This window comes from Crinia signifera, chromosome 7, assembly GCF_055691185.1.
Source record: "Crinia signifera chromosome 7, ASM5569118v1, whole genome shotgun sequence".
NCBI lineage: Eukaryota > Metazoa > Chordata > Amphibia > Anura > Myobatrachidae > Crinia > Crinia signifera.
This window is the reverse complement of record NC_139223.1, coordinates 129,582,963-129,601,774: the sequence shown is the minus strand read 5'-3', so window position 1 is coordinate 129,601,774 and position 18,812 is coordinate 129,582,963. Positions and strand designations below refer to the sequence as shown.

The window sequence follows — 18,812 nt, the reverse complement described above, 5'->3', positions numbered from 1 at the left end:
GTAAATTATGTTTATAGATATTCACACAGTATAATAAAGTATCATAAAGAGAACCAACATAGGTAAGTTATGCCTATTAAGGGTTATAACAGAGTTGGAGGTGCTCCCTAGAATCAGGTTGGTTTAATTGAAGCAAACAAAAAGAAACATAGACTCTGTTGCTGAGGTCACTAGGCTATAACCAATTAGCTGCAAAAAAGACAGAATAAATAAAAATATACACAAAATAGGATTCACATGATAATTTTTGCATTAAAAAACAATTAAAAGTGTAGGTAAAACTAGTAAAAACAGTCTGTATCGCATAAAAATGCTAATCTGGCATAGGATAACAGTACAGAAATGTACTGTATAAGAGATATTGAAAAAAGATTTTAATTAAAATGGTATTAAATTATATATCTGTCATATGCACTTTTCTGAAAACCGTGAAAAAAATGATAAAAAGCTAATTTTTTTGTGCAAAAAAAAAACATTTTTGGTAAAAAAATAAACAAAAAAACCCCAGTTTTCTCCCACCTCCAATCCTAGAAACTCTCAAAGCCCCCAATAACTGTCCCATACTGTACCTTGAACTCTGACACTAATTAGTCATTAAGGCGGTTTCCCATGGGTTCTGGTCCAAACTCCCAAATTTTTACCTTAAAATAGGGGTTTTGCACTTCCATCAGCTGCTCAGAGTAGTAAGTGAAACCCCTATCTAACTGCTATTAATTGGATAGGAGTTCCTGAATTCATGGGACCCTAAGATAAGGCAAGGCAGTGGACCAAGTGCACGTGCTTCTATGTGGAATGCATATTATTGTGTATTCTATGTACTAAGACTGTAAGGCTGTCTTCACCTGGCATCTTCTGGGGTTTCGGCCACAATATGATAAGTTCTTTCCTCTGTAACAACGTCCAGCGCATTTTCTTTCTCATGTATATCAATGATGGCTCTAAAAAACAACACATATACAGTACACATCACATTAATACATCCAGTATTTACAAAACCACTTGGCCCCACTACAACACTGCAAATCCCACATTAACATGTGAACACAGAACCAAGGACATGAAGCTTCTTCAGGCTTTGTCTATATACAAAACATTGGATGGAATGCGAGACCCAATCAGTTGGATCTTAGCAATATTTAAAAGCTCTTTTTACTTACAAAACTCTGCCAGCCCAGTTGTTAGAGCACTGCCACAGGTGCCTATGGCAATGCCAATATTCTAGCCTACTAGTAATAGTAATGTCAGCAGGCAAAAGACCGTACAGATGTGTCCTCATACAACCAGCCTCAATAAGCCCTGGCATTTGTGCACGCGCACAACCCTTGTCGCACTCATGCATACACCGGGCACGCGCACACAGGCTTGCAGGAGAGAGGGGAATAGTGGCATGTGATGCCCCCCTCTCTCCTGAACCTCAGCGGTGCACAGAGAGAGCCACTGGACCTGCCGCGAGTCCAGCGGCGATCCCTGTGCACCAATCAGGAGGCGGAGCCCCCACTTACAAGAATAAATTGGCTCCTCTGGCATTTGCCATAAATGCCAGATGGCCAGTCCGGCCCTGTGTGCAGCATGGGAGCATATGAGAATCGAACATTTACTCACAAATAGTGGGAAACCGACAATATTTATTCAGGCAAATTGGATAAACCCATTTGTACCAATTTAACAAATTTATCAAAACAATCCTTTTTTCCAGAATATGGAATTAAATAGTTTATTATCATATGCTCAGATACATCACCAGATAGATTGGACAGACAAATCTATAGACGTGTATTTGGCTTACACACCCGGGATCTCCACAGAAGCAGGGACCTAATGGGGTGCCGGCATTGGACACTTGCCGATGCCGGTGGCGACAAGCAACTGTGGCGAGGAAGGAGGGGGGGGGGGGGGGGATGCTGCATTCTGCATTAACTATCCCCTCCGTCGCCTGCAAATGCATGGATGACTGAGGTGGTTGTAAACGACCCACAGGAGCGTGCAATGGTTTTTGGGTGCAGCATAAACAGTGATATTAAATGAACAATATCATTCAGAAAAGCAAACTTAGCGATATTGCTCATCTGATCACGCAGTGTGTATGCACCTTTAGCTATGCAGCACAAGATGCCTGGCGTGAGCGAGCTGCTTGGTCTCAGTGCAACTCTGCTAACCTCGGACATCTTCTTTGCCAAAAATGCATCTCAACATGCAATGAGACGGTGCTGAGTAGTTTGATATAATACACTTGTATATTGTCTGCATACAGAGCAGAACAACTTGTATTGGAAAAAAAAGCTTTGGATGCTACATTGTAACACTTCAAGTATATATACACACAAGTGCCATGTATCACATTAATCAGTGCTGTGAAGACATTTTCAGCAAAAAAAAAAAAAAAGAGAGAGATGTTGTGTGTATGCAGCAAAGATGTACAAGGACACATCTACACATGTGATAGGTACAGGAATTGTCTTTTTTTTTTAACCCCCTTATCGTCACTTAGTACATTTACCCTAATATTATGAAGAGGTAAAAAAAAAATCACAATGTTTTTAAATAGAACTAACTTCTTCAGCAGAGCCGGCCTTATCCAATTTGATGCCCTAGGCCAGATTTTTGTTGGCGCCCCCACCCCCACGCCGATTTCCCAGCACACATACGAATAAATGTTTAGAATAAACATCCATTCACATCCTTGCGCGGAGGCGAAATCTTCCAATGCGGCGAACCATCTCTAGTGTCTTAGATCTGCGGCTTCCCTGAACGTGAAGCAGGAGGGCAGCTAACCGCCCCCGGCACCCGCATCAAGGGTGAATTTCCATGGGAACGCTCAGTTTTCGTGGGAATGTCCATCAAATGCTGGAAGTTCCCATGGGCACGACCCCTCACTGCCATCCTCGCCCACAGTGCTAGGTGTGAATGGGCCGGCAAATAACAGGCCCATTTAAAAGATTATGCACGTGCGCAGGGCCGGATTAACAATGGGCCTGATGGAGCTACAGCTCCAGGCCCACTCTCCAAATATGCCCATTTTGTAGCCGAGGGCCAGGGCTTTCCAACGAGCCCAGCCCCGTGTCGCTAGCCCCCCGGGAACCGGAGATACCACCAGGCAAACCCGGAACATTTTCCCCATAGGATAACATGGGACCCGCTAATTCCGACCTCCACCCGGTTCCAATGGCTGCCAGCTCCCCCTCCGGCATCACAGAAGCTCGAGGTTGATCATAGTCGAACCAAAATCGCTGGGCCTTGAATCAGATACCTGGTCCATATGGGTTCATTGATTCTAGAGATACTGCGGGTAAACAATTTTTTTTTTCATTTCTGAAATGTAATTTCATGGCTGTTCATGTTGTTTGAGGACAGATTTCTCTGGAACCAAATGGCCCAGTTTCACCAGACCAAAATCATTCGAAGCCTACACGTAAATGGGTCAGTTGGTTCCGAAGATATAGCTGGTTGTTTAAAGGGGGACGGGGGTGGTTTTCTCTCCCCCTCACACCAGAAAATGCAGGGACTAGGCTGGTGTAAAAGGGGCCAGTCCAGGAATGTCCCTGCATGATCCTGGGACCATATTCCAGGGTAAGTCCCTGCATTTCTGGTATGAAAGGGGTATTATTTCAAATAGCCGGGACATGCAGTGCTCTGAATACAGCCGGGCAGCCCCCTGCTCTCTGCCCGGTTGTCAATGGCTGTCATTTCTTCCCAGCTGTGGCTCTCCCCCAGTTACCACGAGCATGTATTCCCCCTTGGCAATGAGCATGTAATCCCACATGGCAATGAGCATGGAACCCCTGGCAATGAGCATGGAACCCCTGGCAATAAACATGTAGGTAGGCAACACTTATGTAGCATAATTTTTAATAGGTACTGTATTATGGTGTTTGGCATAATACGTAATGGAGATTATGGTGTGAGGCTTAATATGTAATGGGCATTATGGGGTACATTTTTAATGTGCGCCTTTGGTGCGCAATGCCCCTGTTTATGGAGCATTTTGTGCATTATTGCTCAATCTGTTTGGTATAGTGCAGGCATGTCCAAACTATTGCCATCCAGCTGTTGTGAAACTACAAGTCCCATCATGCATTGCCACAGTTTTGCTATTAGGGAATGCTAAAACTATGTCATGCTGGGACGTGTAGTTTCACAACAGCTGGAGGGCCACTGTTTGGACATGCCTGGTATAGTGTTTATTTTGGCTCAATCCATGTGGCAAAATGTGAATTTTGCCTTAATCTGTGTGGCATAACGCGAATTGTGACTCAATCTGTGTGCCATAGTGTGAATTTTGGCTCAGTAGGTGTGAATTTTGGCTCATTCCATGTGGCATAATGTGTAAGAGACAAGTACAGTACAAGGGGGGTTACTATTGTGTTGCATGATTTCTATAAGGGGTATATGGTGTGGTAAAGTTAGGTGACCACATAAAAGGCGCTGAAATGTTGTCTACCAAGTTTCGGCTTTCAGTATTTTTTTTATGACTGGAGTGCCGCCTCATCCCGCAAGTATTTTAGGACAACGGCATCCTGTGGGTGCACCTTTGGAGGGCACCCGCCAATATATCTCCCTGCAATTTTCTTCTGCCAGCCCCCTGCCTTTTCCAGGCATATATAATTAGTTGAAAGTATTTACACAAATAGAGACACACCCATGAGCAGACCACCCAACCAGAACACTGGTTATGCCCCCCACATTTTTAGGTGCTGGCCACAACCCCTATTATTGCGCATACTAGGCCCTTGATAATTTTCAGCTCCAGGCTCATTGAGACCTTAATCTGGCTCTGCACGTGCGCAGTCGCTAAACATTGCTCCCCTGTGCAAAAGACTCCCCTTCCAGTGCAATATGTCCCTTACCCATTAGGCCACACGGAATGAGCCAAACTTCACATTACAGTATGCCACACAGATTGAGGCAAAATTTACATTAAGCCGCACGGAATGTGCCAAAAGTCACATTATGCCAAACAGAAAGTGCCGAATTTCACATTATAGTGATCTGTGAATCCATGTCTTTTTCTACTTTCAGAATGTTTCTGAAAGTCAGAAGGTCGGAACTGACATTTAATAGGTTGAATGCAAATTTAACTTTTTCTTGTAAAAAAATGAACGATATTCTCGACAATTGGAAATATCATCAAACATCAAATACCCCCATAAACTTTATAGCAGTACAAAGTCATCCCAATTAGGGATGGAAGTACCTTATAGAAGTAAGCAAGAAGTGTTTTAATATAAAATATATATTCATTATAATGTATTTCAGACTTACAGTAAATTCTACACCAAATACAGGTGGGAACATGCACAAGTATCTTTAAAACCCAACTATTGTCTATATCCTCACAATGGAGACTGTAGAAGGCACTAACTGAACACGGACACTGACTATTACTCACTTGGCAGCACGGATATCTATGGTCCCTCTCAGCCGCTCCTCACTGTCATTCTCAAAGTACATCAGTTTTGACTCCCGCAGCACAAACCACCGCCGCTTCCAGTTGCGTCTGGAGAGTGTGGACATCCCACCTCCCTTTTTATAGAGCCACCCACATTTTAAAGCTTCCTGTTTTGTTCGGAACCACATGAAGGATTCGTCTTTCAGCACACACCACCGTCGTCTCCACAAATTCATCAGGCCTCCAGCTAGAAGTATAGATTCAACAGTGACATAATTACATAAAATAGATATCAGGACTGGTTTTAAGTTGCATAGATCTCTGTTCACTGATGCAAGCAGCAAGTTTTTACATACAGTGCATGCGCAATGGCAAATATAGCTATAAGGTATATTACCACCATGACTTGTGGGAGTGTCACAGGTGTGCATCGTTAATTTCGTCACCGAAAATGAAGACTATTTGTCGATTAAGGTTTTTTCTGTGACTAAAACCATAACAAACAGGAATTTATTAATAACGAAAAGGTTGACTACATTTTACTCCACACATCATGACGAAAATTGACGAGACAAAAATGCTGTATCATTTTCGTATGGACACCACCAAGTTGTATTTTTTGAGTGATTGATTTATTAGATTCTTTAATTAATAATACTGTATTTTATACAGTTTTAGCCATCCTCTCTGGCCCTAGATTTACTTGCTTGTGCTGTGGCTGCACAACAACTCTGTCATGAGAACCACTCACTTAGTTTATGTAGCTAGCTATTTAGTTAACTTTACCTTAATATTATAATATGCATCCTGACAGCATAAATTTTGCAGTAGACTAGTACTGTACTACTACTACTACTACTACTACCACCAAATGGTATCAGGCAGGTTGTATTTTTCTAGTGATTAATTGTATTCTTTAAATATTTAAATAAACATTCTTGAATTGATATTTGCAGAAAATAAATTACCTGCTGTGAAGGAAATTGCATTTGTGTTGTACTTGTTTCATAAACACACATAGTGAAAGGTATACAAAATATTCAATAAGAGAAATGTTCTTCAGAAAAATTCATTACAGTATTAATAAACTGCAAATCTATGACAGTGCTACTACAGTCGGCAACTGCGGGTGTTATGTATAAGCAGCGCTTCTATTGTCTGTAACTATGGGCATTCGGTATAAGCAGCGCTACTAGTGTTGGGAACTGTGGGCATTACGTATAAGCAGCGCTACTACTGTAGGCAACAGTGGGCCTTAAGTATAAGTACCGCTAGTACTATTGGCAACTGTAGCCACTATGTATAAGCAGTGCTGTGGGCAAGGAGGAACAACCTTTGCTTTCATTTTCTTAATTGGACTAGAAAATGCCATTAGCAGCCAACTGGTTGCTGTGGGCTACATCTGTGTACTTGATTTGCACTACTTATAATAAAGTGTTGATCTCATTTGTGCACAGATGCCTGGGAGAATCACAAATTGGGTCCCCAGAAAATAAGCTACACTCATAGTGAGGCAGGCGGAGTTTGACTGCATAACATGCAGCCAATCCCATCATCGTGGCACTGTCCCCCGTTGCACAATGTTCGGGGCCATAAAAATCCAGGAATATGTCAGCAAGTATGGCGTCTGTATAGCAGTGATCAGGTATTACTGGCTTGGACATCCACTACCTTTCATATAAAGATAACTGTGGAAATATGGTGGGCCCCCTCCATTGAACAGAGTGACGCGTGAGGTCATTAGTTCTTCATCAGTGTCAATGTGGCTATCTGCTTCTTCATCACTGTCCAAAAACTGCAAGCGGAAAAAAATAATAAACAGTATATTATATATATATATTTTTTAAAGAGAGAGACTAGTCACCCCAGTTTGGAGAGCTCTTCTTTACAAATATAACAAAGATCGCAGTCTTCTCAGTAACCATTCTATAATCTCAGCATAAACACTTCCTGCACAGTCTAAGAAAACCACAATCACTTGAGGCTTAGCACAGTATAACAACAAAAAACTTTTCTTTGACTAACAAGATTCAGATGAATTCAGATTCCTCAATAGAATATAAAAACAGAGCAATAGACAGGATGCGAATGAGTGAAAATGAAATAGTTGATATACATAGGTTTCTATTCTAGAAAAGGTTTAGGAACTTCTATAAAATGTTTGTCCACTAATGGTATCAAGAAAAGAAAAGTACCAAGTACAGGATATGTCCTTTTCATTTGGGATTTGAGGAAATACTAACCGAATCCAAACTTCCACACTGTGATCCATAGCTGCCGGGCTTGGAAATCCGAAGAATCTCTTCATCAGTTAAGTGACCATCACTAGAGTTCCTGGTATCAGTAGAACCTGGTGGGCCTTCATCGAACTCTTCATGATCGTAGTCTGATTCTATATCTGGGGGATAGCTGTAGATAGGCTCTTGCGCTTCCTCACTGTTGCTTTGTACATCTGATAAGCACTGGTAAATGCTCTCAGACTTGTCAGAGATGGCGCTATATGCGTCTTGAGTAGATAAAAGCTCCAGTGGGGATACCTGTGAATCTGTGGATGTACCAGATTGGTCTTCAGGGATTTTCATGTAGGTTCCATCTTCTGAGTAGCTGTCATTGGTCTTCATGTCATCTTCCAGGAGCATTGGTGGTGGAGGTGGAAATATCTCATCATCCGCATGAAATCCCTCATCCACCTCTTCTTCAGCTAAAGGTGCCACCACACTGCTTTCCACATTCAAAGGTCCATCAATTCCATTCTCCAAGCTGTTTGCACTCTCATCCAGATTTCCAAAGTCCAACAGTTCTAAGAATTCTTGGGCAACCCGAGATGCTTCCTTCTCCAGCTTATGTATCTGCTGTTCTCTCTGTCTTGTCACCTCATTCCGGGTATCCACACAGGAGATGGATACACCATCCAGCTTTTGTTGGTGATGTAGTTTCTCAATCTCTTTCTCTAGTCGCAATATCTCCTCCATTTGTCGCCTCTCCTCTTCTTGCAGTAGAATATTCTCCATATTTCGTGCTTTATCCTGTTCTTCCTAGAAAAAGACAGATTAGATTTGGGTGAGATGTGTTCAAACTGAAATCAAAATGGCAGTGAATAATATTTACCCTGCACAGACACAATAAAACTCTCCCAAATCTAACACTCTCTGCATATGTTACATTTGTCCGACCTGCCTAGGGCGCCAAAAAGCCTTACACCGGCCCTGCCTATTTCCAATTAATCCACTTGTATGTCCTAATTACATTGCATTGTGACTTAAGGTCCATAGACACTGAGCAATTTTGCACAGCCTGTATGGCAAGCGATGATGGGGAAAATCGCTGGACATATAATTGCTCAGTGCATACAGACTGAGTGATTTTCACCTGTTTTAGAGATTTACCTGGGGGTGGACGCTATGGAAAGAAGGACGCTATGAAAAGCCGTCCACCCCATTGCACATCTGCTGGTAATATCTACCAGCAGACGAGCGGCAGGGCCAGAGATGCGGGAGCGCGCATCTGCGCCCATCGCTGCCCCACACACACTGGGCGGCTTTTGAGCTGAAAGCAGCTCAAAAGAGAAAAACAGAGATGCTTTCAGCTCAAAGTGGCCTAGTGTGTATGGGCCTTAAGATGTCTTTTAAACTAATATAATTTTTTAAGGATAGGTAGATATTTACTTTGTTTCGAGCAAGATGTATCTTTTTACCTTAACATTTATGAAACATTTATAAAATTTGATTTCAGATACGGCTGTATATTGGTAAAGCTATTGATTCCGTTTCCTCAATCCTGGGACAGCACAGTAAGTAAGACAGTAAATTCTATTGATTACATTTATGGGAAATGCGGCTGTTTTCTGGAAATATGTCTGCATTTATGGGAAGTGCTGAGATTAGAACATCAATATGGCGGCATCTGTGAGGTGTGTAACGTTAGCATCTACTAATTGTAGGATCTAGTTGAATATTGTGACCAATGCATTCAATCAGGGGCGGATTGGCCTACCGGGAAACCGGCATATTTTTACTGTAAACGGCCGCCCTACCTCCTTAACAGGGCCGGCCGCGGCATCTCCGTTCATTGTGCCCTTATTAAAGATGGCCACAGCCGGCCTCAAGTTCTGGCACAGTTAAAATGGCCGCGGGAGGGCTGGTGCGCATGCGTGGGCGCACGCAGCTTCTCCCGCGGTCCACAGAAAGGCTTCCTGCTCTCCACACGTGATCCAGCCCTCCCAGTCCCAGCAGCGCGCAGGATTGTTGTTGGGCTCAGGGCTGGATCCGATGGGCGGCACTGCGGCAGCAGGACTACAGTACCCAGCACGCAGAGGAGAGGAGCACTCAACAGCAGCAGCACACAGGTTAAACAAGGCACTGTGACTAGTGTGACTGGCAGAGTTAATATATATATATATATATTTATACAGTATATAGGTGGATGTCCGGCACTCCTCTCGACCCGCAGAAGCAGGGCATCACGGTGTGTGGCATATGTATGATGGGCATTACGGTGTGCGGCATATGTATAATGGGCATCACGGTGTGCGGCATATGTATAATGGCATCAGGGTGTGCGGCATATGTATAATGGCATGAAGGTGTGTGGCATATGTATAATGGCATCAGGGTGTGCGGCATGGGTATAATGGTGCATCACGGTGTGTGGCATGGGTATAATGGCATCAGGGTGTACAGCATATGTATAATGGCATCACGGTATGTGGCATATGTGTAATGGAGCATCACGGTGTGCGGCATATGTATAATGGGCATCACGGTGCAGGGCATATGTGTAATGGAACATCAGGTTGTGTGGCATATGTATAATGGCATGACGGTGTGTGGCATATGTATAATGGCATCACAGTGTGAGGTATATGTATAATGGGCCTTGGTGAAATAGGCCACGCCCCCCAAAAAATTGTCGCAACTCCGGCGCGCAACACCACATCTAAGGAGTGGGGAATGCTTTTACAAGGCCTTAATGGGTGCCAGCAGGGCTTCATGTGTATGCTCACTTGGAGCTAGCAGAGCCACAAATACGTGAAAGGGGAGGACTTTTGCACCTAATAAGATGAGCTTTATACTGTATGGGAGAAAACAATTCTAACTTTTAAACTATAGATGGATTTCTAGAAATCATTTTATGTTTTCCAACAGGCTTGCATCTACTCTTTTATGGGGGGCAATTCCTAAATTCAAAATGGGGGCATTTACCTGTACATTGCATGAAGTGCCTCGCATCGCTCGCGATGCTTCGGGCACACTATTTTATTCTCCCACCATGCCCTAGTGGATGGTAGGGCATGAAATACCGCCTGTCAGCACAAAAAACAGTGAAAAATCCCATGTCAACCTTTTGACTGTCGACCTAGCCCATGCCGATCCAATGCTTGTCGACCTAGATGGTTTAGACCTAATGACCGTATCCCAAAATGACATGGCAAAACCATTGCACACTGTTTGCACCCAATCGGATTGACCCACTAAGTCTTTGAATTGGATTTAAACAGAAATATGAGCATACCTCCAAACATGACCCTCTCCAGGAGGGACAGAATGCTCTGTTTCTGGACTTCCCTATTAATTTATGATTGACGTACACCGGTTTAAAACAGGTTGATTGACAAGATAGGCGTTTCACCACAGGTGATAGCAATCATACATTATCAGGGAAGTCCAGGAACAGAGCAATCTGTCCCTCCTGGATTGGGTTATGTTTGGAGGTATGTATGAGTAACAGTGAATGTACAGAACTGACCTGAGCAGCACGCAGCTCAGCCTCCAACCTTTGCTGTTCCCTGAAAGAGAGAAATAAGGGATTAGCACATTCAGAAAACTGTGGGGATCTTGGGTGATGCATGACACAGTACACCCTATTATAACATTACATAAGTGCTACAAAGAAATACAGAGTTTGTGTATTCTTATACAAAATGTATTCTCAAATTCATTGGGCCGTATTCAATGAAAATATTCTCCGTGCATGGCGAGCGTTTTTTTTCGCTCGCCATGCACTCGCCGTGTTTTTGCGGAGATTCTCCATGTTTGGAGATTCTCCGCCACGGCACTTTAGATAGTATTCAATGTGACTGATACTCGCCGCCCCTCGCGGCGAGTATCAGCCAATCCGGCGTATGAGGTGACGCCGCAGGGAGCCTGAGGACGGCGGCAGGCAGGGAGATGGAAGTCTCCCTGCCTGCCCCAGAACGTATGTGGGGGGGAGGTGGGCTCCCCGGGAGCCAGGCAGCACAGGCTGCCCCCCCCCCCCCCCCCGGAGTGCCAACAGGGGGTCGGGTATTCACTGCACCCGATCGTGCATATGTAATGATCGGGTGCAGTGAATATATGAATATCTAAAGAGCGGCTCGGCTCCCGGCCCCCTGCTAGCTGCTCTGTGTAAAAAAAAAAATAGCATGCCCTTTCACAGATTAAAATTCCTGATTTTTTTACACCAAAATGAAAACAAAAAACCTTTTAATGTAAAAGTTCACATTCCACTTCTCCATGAAAAGATGGAGAATTGCTACACGGAGAGACACGGTGAAAATCACTCAGAAAGACGGCGGGAAGTGCACATTGAATAGGGTTGCTCGCTTTTTGAGAGCAAAAGTCTCCGTCCAAGGCGAGAAAAGCACAAACTCGCCATAAAACACGGAGAATTTTTCTCATTGAATACTGCCCATTATCTGGATCAGCCAAAGTCATTAAAAGCACAAATATGCTCACTATATTTAAAATGTAAGTAAAATTGCAACTACAGAATGGAGTATAGTGAAATAATTTTTAGTTGGCTTAGAAAGAACGAGTACTTGCTCTGGATATTTTGTGTGTTGGCCTACTAAATAATATATGGTCACAGGTCTATGTATCCTGTTGAGATTCTCTTCCACCATTGCTTGTGAGGAATCATAACCTGAAGTGGTTCCATCAATGACACTGTAGCCTATTGCACAATTAGGGCCTGTCACATAAATACTGTGACCCAAACAGTGCCTAGACATAGGAAGGTGTCAGGTAAGGGAATAGAACAGGTTTGTCGATGCGATAAAAAATATGAAAAACTGTTAATGTAAAATAAGACTAAGTCTATGGGGATATTCAATCCCGGGTCACGACCGTCGGGACGTCCCTGCAGTCTTGACCCTGTCCCGCTCAACAGCAAATCGGCAGGCGTCATTCACTGTCCCGCCTGCCAAGTGCCGAAAAGGGGACGAGGCTACAAGAAACGTCCGTGGATCGTCGAGATCAGGCTTGACAATCCACAGCCGATCTCGGCAAAACGAGACCAACTGCTTTTAAAGGTGGGCCTATTTTGCCAAGATGCCTCTTCAATGCTGTCTGTAAAGACAGCATTAAATAGGCACCCAGCGCTATTTCCTCCATCAGAAATAGCGGCGGCGAATTGAATACCACCTTCTATGTCCAGCATGATGGACTATCTAATGATAAGCAGCGCACTGTTGATACCAGCTAGTTTGTGAACCAACTTCTACCTTCTGTCTTCCTCTTCTCTTCTTTTTCTCTCTTCCTCCATTTTGCGCTGCTCTTCCAGCTCCTGCCTCCGTCTTTCTTCCTCCTCTTTCCGCTTTCTTTCCTCCTCTTCCCGCCTCCTTCTCTCTTCCTCCAGCATTTGATGATAGAGGCGCCTGGCCGTCCTTCCTCGCCAGTGCTTCTGAAACTGTACAGCAGAGTGCTGGAGGCGGAAAAATTTAGTTCTCCAGAAATGTGCCCGGTAATTCTTCTGAATCGTGATGATGCAGAGACGTACACGCTTATAATGCTTTCTGCAAGGAAGAACAAAAAGAAGGCAGAAAGTTAAAGGCAACTTTCTGTTTGAATCCCTGGTACTTATGTAGTATCTGGGCTGCCGATTTCTAAATCGGGTCGAATCGGGCACATCGCATCGCATCGCATGCGACCATCGATGCGATGCGATGCGATGCGATGACCCGATTTTTCCATAGGAATCAATGTTAAAATGGACTGAGTCCATTTTAACATGGAATTCAATGGGAAAAAGGGGTCCTTTTCATACCCCTACTATCCAAGTGGGCATGGAGTTGGATATAAACCGAGCCCGAAGCGTGGCGAGCGTAGCGAGCCCCGCGAGGGGACACAGAATACCGGCCGCTCGCCACGCTTCGGGCTCGGTGGCTCGCTACGCTCGCCACAGGTTTATATCCAACTCCATGCCCACTTGGATAGTAGGGGTATGAAAAGGACCCCTTTTTCCCATTGAATTCCATGTTAAAATGGACTCAGTCCATTTTAACATTGATTCCTATGGAAAAATCGGGTCATCGCATCCGATGGTCGCATGCGATGCGATGCGATATCGCATCGCATCGCATCTGATTGTATGCCTTAACTTAAGGCATACAATCAAAAAATCGGCAGCCCAGATACTACATAAGTACCGAATCCCTTCATTACTAAGGACTCTTAAGGTGTCCATACACAATACAACTCACATGCGATTTGGCCTCTTTTCATGCGATTTATTGCAATCAATTGCATGAAAAGCATCTAAATCGCATGTGATTGACAGTAGGTCCAATGCAATGTCCCATGTGCATCGCACCAGAGGCTGCGAGTCGCACCGGCTGCAGAAGCCATCTGTTGATCGCATCTGAGCCAGGCAGGCTTGGCTGGGTTTGCATGTGATAAATAGCATGTTATCCTGCCTCCCGGGACAAGGGGGCATTGCATGGAAATTAATCGCACAAGGTTATGCCCACCTTTATTGCCAGATTAGGATTCTACAATCAAAGTATACACAAAAAAAAAACTTGCATTTGATACATATAAGATATTTCCAAGGGCCGTAAATGGATATTACAGTGTTTAGAAGAGAAAAATAGTTTTGAACAATATTTTTGAGAAAGACCTGGAATACCATTCAGCCAGAAGAGCAACCTGTGTTACTGCCCACTCCTGGCTCAGTGCTTCACAGCTCACTATTGATTTGTTGCAGCATTGTATACTCCAAAATGCTGTGGCAATGGCACATTGCACTCTTGAATACAATACGATTGACCCCTAAATCTCCAGCTGTACAGCATCCCTACATACACCTGTATATTCGGATTACTGTACTACATGTCATCACTTTAATGTAATTCCTGGGTCAACTATTTCATACGATTATTGTACTCTCAGGATTGCATTTTGCAGCTCCTGTGCTCTAGATGAGCCAATTTCAGCGCTTCATACAATTACTGCACCGTCCTGATTTCTGCATCTTGTATAAAAGGCATTATCTAGTCCCACATCCTGTCCTGGAAACCCCAAATAACAGCACATGCTAAGAATAGAAAGCCTTCTATAGTAGAGTCCTGTTCTACTCCCAGAACAATACCTAGCAACATTTTTTAAACACTTTTTAAAGTACAGAATTGACTTCAGTTGGTATCAGTTGGTACCCTAATAAACTCTCTGGCCCAGAATCTGTCTGTATATACACAGACACACACTGCAGCAACATAAATCCGTTCCTTACATTTAAGATACTTCTGGCTGCTATGGTTTGCTGCGCTCCTTGGCCAGAGCTCTGGAGCAGAGCCTTACCTTGCAATGTACCCTTGAACGTGAGCTCGGATCACCAAGGCTGCCCTCCTCAGTTCCTGCTCCCGACTCTTCTCCAGACGCTGCTCCAGAGCCTCTTTGAGGAACACCTGCAGGTGAAGACAGACAGCCCCTCATTGAGGTGGGATCCATAGGGCAGGTAGATAATCACAACTATGTTGGGAGAAGTCTGTGCAACTCCACAGCAAGTGCCCAGTGCACACAGCTACTGTTGCCTCTCTCCCTTTAGCACCATTAACAGCTGGACACAGTACATTGGGAGGGGACTGAGCAGAGGAGGGGGAGATCTACAGTACGGTACTGTAGCTGGTCAGCACAATCACATCAAGCACAAGAGACAGACACTGGGCTATACAAAGGTCAGAAGGAAATGCACAGTAGTGTACAAATATAAGACCCACAGGATGGGAGGGACGGAGGTATGTATACAGAATAGGAAAGAAAAGACAATATACCAGGATGGGTTAGTATAGAAATCCACATAGAAAACATAAGCACAAGGTGTGGTAGGAATAAGAAGAAACATTATGCCACAAGGGAGTAACAATAGAGCACTGACTGTACAAAACCTAATAGAAACTATCTAATTTTAGAATAAGACCTCTACAACATATCAGAATGAATAAGTTGCATACATACACAAGTCGTTGCACTGTCCAGTAACACGTTCTCTCACCACCCTTGTAGGAGCATTACTGTACAAGTCATTGCAGCTGTTTTATTTGTTTAAAAAAAAAAATATATGACAAAGAATCTACCCCCTCCTTGCTTTCCCGGCTTCCTTCCAGAAGTTGTTCCTTCCGTTCACAAACAATCGACGGGAGAAAGAGCACATGGAGCAGAGTAACTGAGCTGGCTGGCAGTGGGCACGAGCATGTACGTTACATGGTCTGTGTAACTCAGTAGTAAGGGGGCTCTCACTAAGCAGTGCAAAATAGCACACATGGGGCATTGCTGGGTCAGTGGATGGAAGTGCAGGAGCCTGTAGTGGGCAATGTAAGGTAAAGCTAGAGGAGCAGTGCAAGATACAGGAAAGTAAGTAGAACAGCTCCAGAAATTGTCTGATGTTGTAGTTCAGAACACATGCAACTCCATTCTCACATTGTAAGGGATTGTATGCATTGTTATGCATGTGCATGTGTGCTGCAATTGTACAAATAAACCGTTAAAGCCAACAATTTCAATTATGCATTGACCAAGTCTTAATTCTTGTCAGATCAAAATACTGTCATTTATATTTATTAGCTTGCGATTGGATTTAAAAAAAGCTGTAATATAAAATAGCACCTTGATAGTACATTGATAGTATAGTAGGAGTGGACTAGTAATGTGCTGCACAACTACATGTGGGAAGACTTCAATGCCACATGTAAGGATTAAGGTGGGGGGGTAGGGGATTTCACATGTTGCCAGAGTGGTCTTGACAATACTGACAGCAAACAATAGCAAAAGAACGTGTGAGAGCTCCTTTAGGAGAGGCTATAAGAAGCAAGGCACTCCCCTGGCGTGCAGTAGGCAGCTAAGGATGCTCCCATGGCGGCAGTAGGCAGCTAAGGATGCTCCCCTGGTGGCAGTAGGCAGCTAAGGATGCTCCCCTGGCATGCAGTAGGCAGCTAAGGATGCTCCCCTGGCATGCAGTAGGCAGCAAGGGCGCTCCCCTGATGGGTAGTAGGCAGCTAAGGATGCTCCCCCTGGTGGCAGTAGGCAGCTAAGGATGCTCCCCTGGCGTGCAGTAGGCAGCAAGGGCACTCCCCTGATGGGTAGTAGGCAGCTAAGGATGCTCCCCTGGCGGCAGTTGGCAGCTAAGGATGCTCCCCTGGCATGCAGTAGGCAGCTAAGGATGCTCCCCTGGCACGCAGTAGGCAGCAAGGGCGCTCCCCTGATGGGTAGTAGGCAGCTAAGGATGCTCCCCCTGGTGGCAGTAGGCAGCTAAGGATGCTCCCCTGGCGTGCAGTAGGCAGCAAGGGCACTCCCCTGATGGGTAGTAGGCAGCTAAGGATGCTCCCCTGGCATGCAGTAGGCAGCTAAGGATGCTCCCCTGGCATGCAGTAGGCAGCTAAGGATGCTCCCCTGGCATGCAGTAGGCAGCAAGGGCGCTCCCCTGATGGGTAGTAGGCAGCTAAGGATGCTACCCCTGGTGGCAGTAGGCAGCTAAGGATGCTCCCCTGGCGTGCAGTAGGCAGCAAGGGCACTCCCCTGATGGGTAGTAGGCAGCTAAGGATGCTCCCCTGGCAGGCAGAGGGCAGCAGGGGCACTCCCCTGGCAGGCAGAGGGCAGCAGGGGCACTCCCCTGGCAGGCAGAGGGCAACAGGGGCACTCACCTGGCAGGCAGAGGGCAGCAGGGGCACTCCCCTGGCAGGCAGAGGGCAACAGGGGCACTCCCCTGGCAGGCAGAGGGCAGCAGGGGCACTCCCCTGGCAGGCAGAGGGCAGCAGGGGCACTCCCCTGGCAGGCAGAGGGCAGCAGGGGCACTCCCCTGGCAGGCAGAGGGCAGCAAGGGCACTCCCCTGGCAGGCAGAGGGCAGCAAGGGCACTCCCCTGGCAGGCAGAGGGCAGCAAGGGCACTCCCCTGGCAGGCAGAGGGCAGCAAGGGCACTCCCCTGGCAGGCAGAGGGCAGCAAGGGCACTCCCCTGGCAGGTAGAGGGCAGCAAGGGCACTCCCCTGGCAGGCAGAGGGCAGCAAGGGCACTCCTATGGTGGGCAGTAGGCAGCAAGGGTACTCCCCTGGCAGCAAAATGTGACACTATTAAGGGCACTCCCCTTGCATGGATAGACAAAAAAGAGGCTCCCCTGGCAGCGACAGGTAGGAAGCATCAAGGGAGCTTCCCTGGCATGGAAATGCAGAGGCATTAAAGTCATAGAGGCAGTTCCAGCAACATAGTGATAACACAACAGGAGCACCGCTTATACAGAGAAGAAGAAAAAAACGACAGTATATCTCTACAGATGGTGGGCACTGCACAATGTGGGTTAAGATCAACATTAACTGCAATAACACTTCTCCACTGTTAAAAGAGCCCATCCCATTGAAGACATAAGAAGGAACATACAAAAGACACTGGGAGTGCTGCCTGTGACCTTGAGCAGAACAAAGAGGCTTTTCTGTACGACATGCTAGAGGCAACCGGCTTCTGATTCCATCCACAATAACTCTGTGTAATTAGCCAGGCCTGGCATTCTTCCACCAGCTCCCAACGTGTGCCACCCAACTAGGACAAGCTTCATGTGATGCCCCTCTGCTCCCTCAGTCACACATCTCCATGTGATATCACCCTGCTTGTGACCCACACAGCCCTCTGCTTCTCCCCCACCCACTGCCTCATTCCACAGGGTGACTTATCGGCTGGAGGAGGGCAAACAAATCAGTCACAGTGGGTTTCCACTTGTAACATAAGGACTGTCTCTTCGTACAGCAACAATACTTATTTCATAACACAGAATATTTAATATGACATTTCATCAGAAAAACATCTACCATCAATAATAGGAAAAGAAAAGACATGAATCATTCTATTCAGCCGTCTTCCAGGCAGCTAGCTGAGACGGGATTCATTCTCCAGATTTTTGCTTCACAATCAGCCCCATCTGTTCATAATGAATAAAGCCTGCATGCAGTTGTAAGTATCTAAAATAGTTATCCTTCTATTAATGATGCTGCTAATTGTAGATCTAATGCTAACAAATAAAAGCTACCAAAGAAATATATGTTCCGGCACAGGGATCAGGTTTCCTAGGCCTATTCATACACCTTTGCTATTAATACACAAATCAGTATCTAAAGGGGCCTACACACGGGGAGATGTGCTGAGCAGTCTGAGCGATGCAAGCTCGCTCAGCAAATAGAGATGTGCCAG

General features: G+C 45.2%; 1 protein-coding gene across 1 annotated transcript in view; it reads right to left on the bottom strand.

The window, feature by feature from the left end:
* The window catches only part of LOC146020580 (unconventional myosin-X-like), a 121,945-nt gene that overhangs the window by 19,546 nt on the left and 83,587 nt on the right, over nt 1-18,812 (bottom strand). Inside the window, exons 23-29 of the mRNA XM_083153812.1 lie at nt 14,941-15,047; nt 12,867-13,157; nt 11,132-11,171; nt 7,630-8,421; nt 7,058-7,181; nt 5,387-5,633; nt 843-938 (exon numbers count right to left, since the gene is read on the bottom strand). Of these exons, the coding sequence (XP_083009938.1) occupies nt 843-938; nt 5,387-5,633; nt 7,058-7,181; nt 7,630-8,421; nt 11,132-11,171; nt 12,867-13,157; nt 14,941-15,047 (1,697 nt within the window). The remainder of the gene's footprint in view (nt 1-842; nt 939-5,386; nt 5,634-7,057; nt 7,182-7,629; nt 8,422-11,131; nt 11,172-12,866; nt 13,158-14,940; nt 15,048-18,812) is intronic.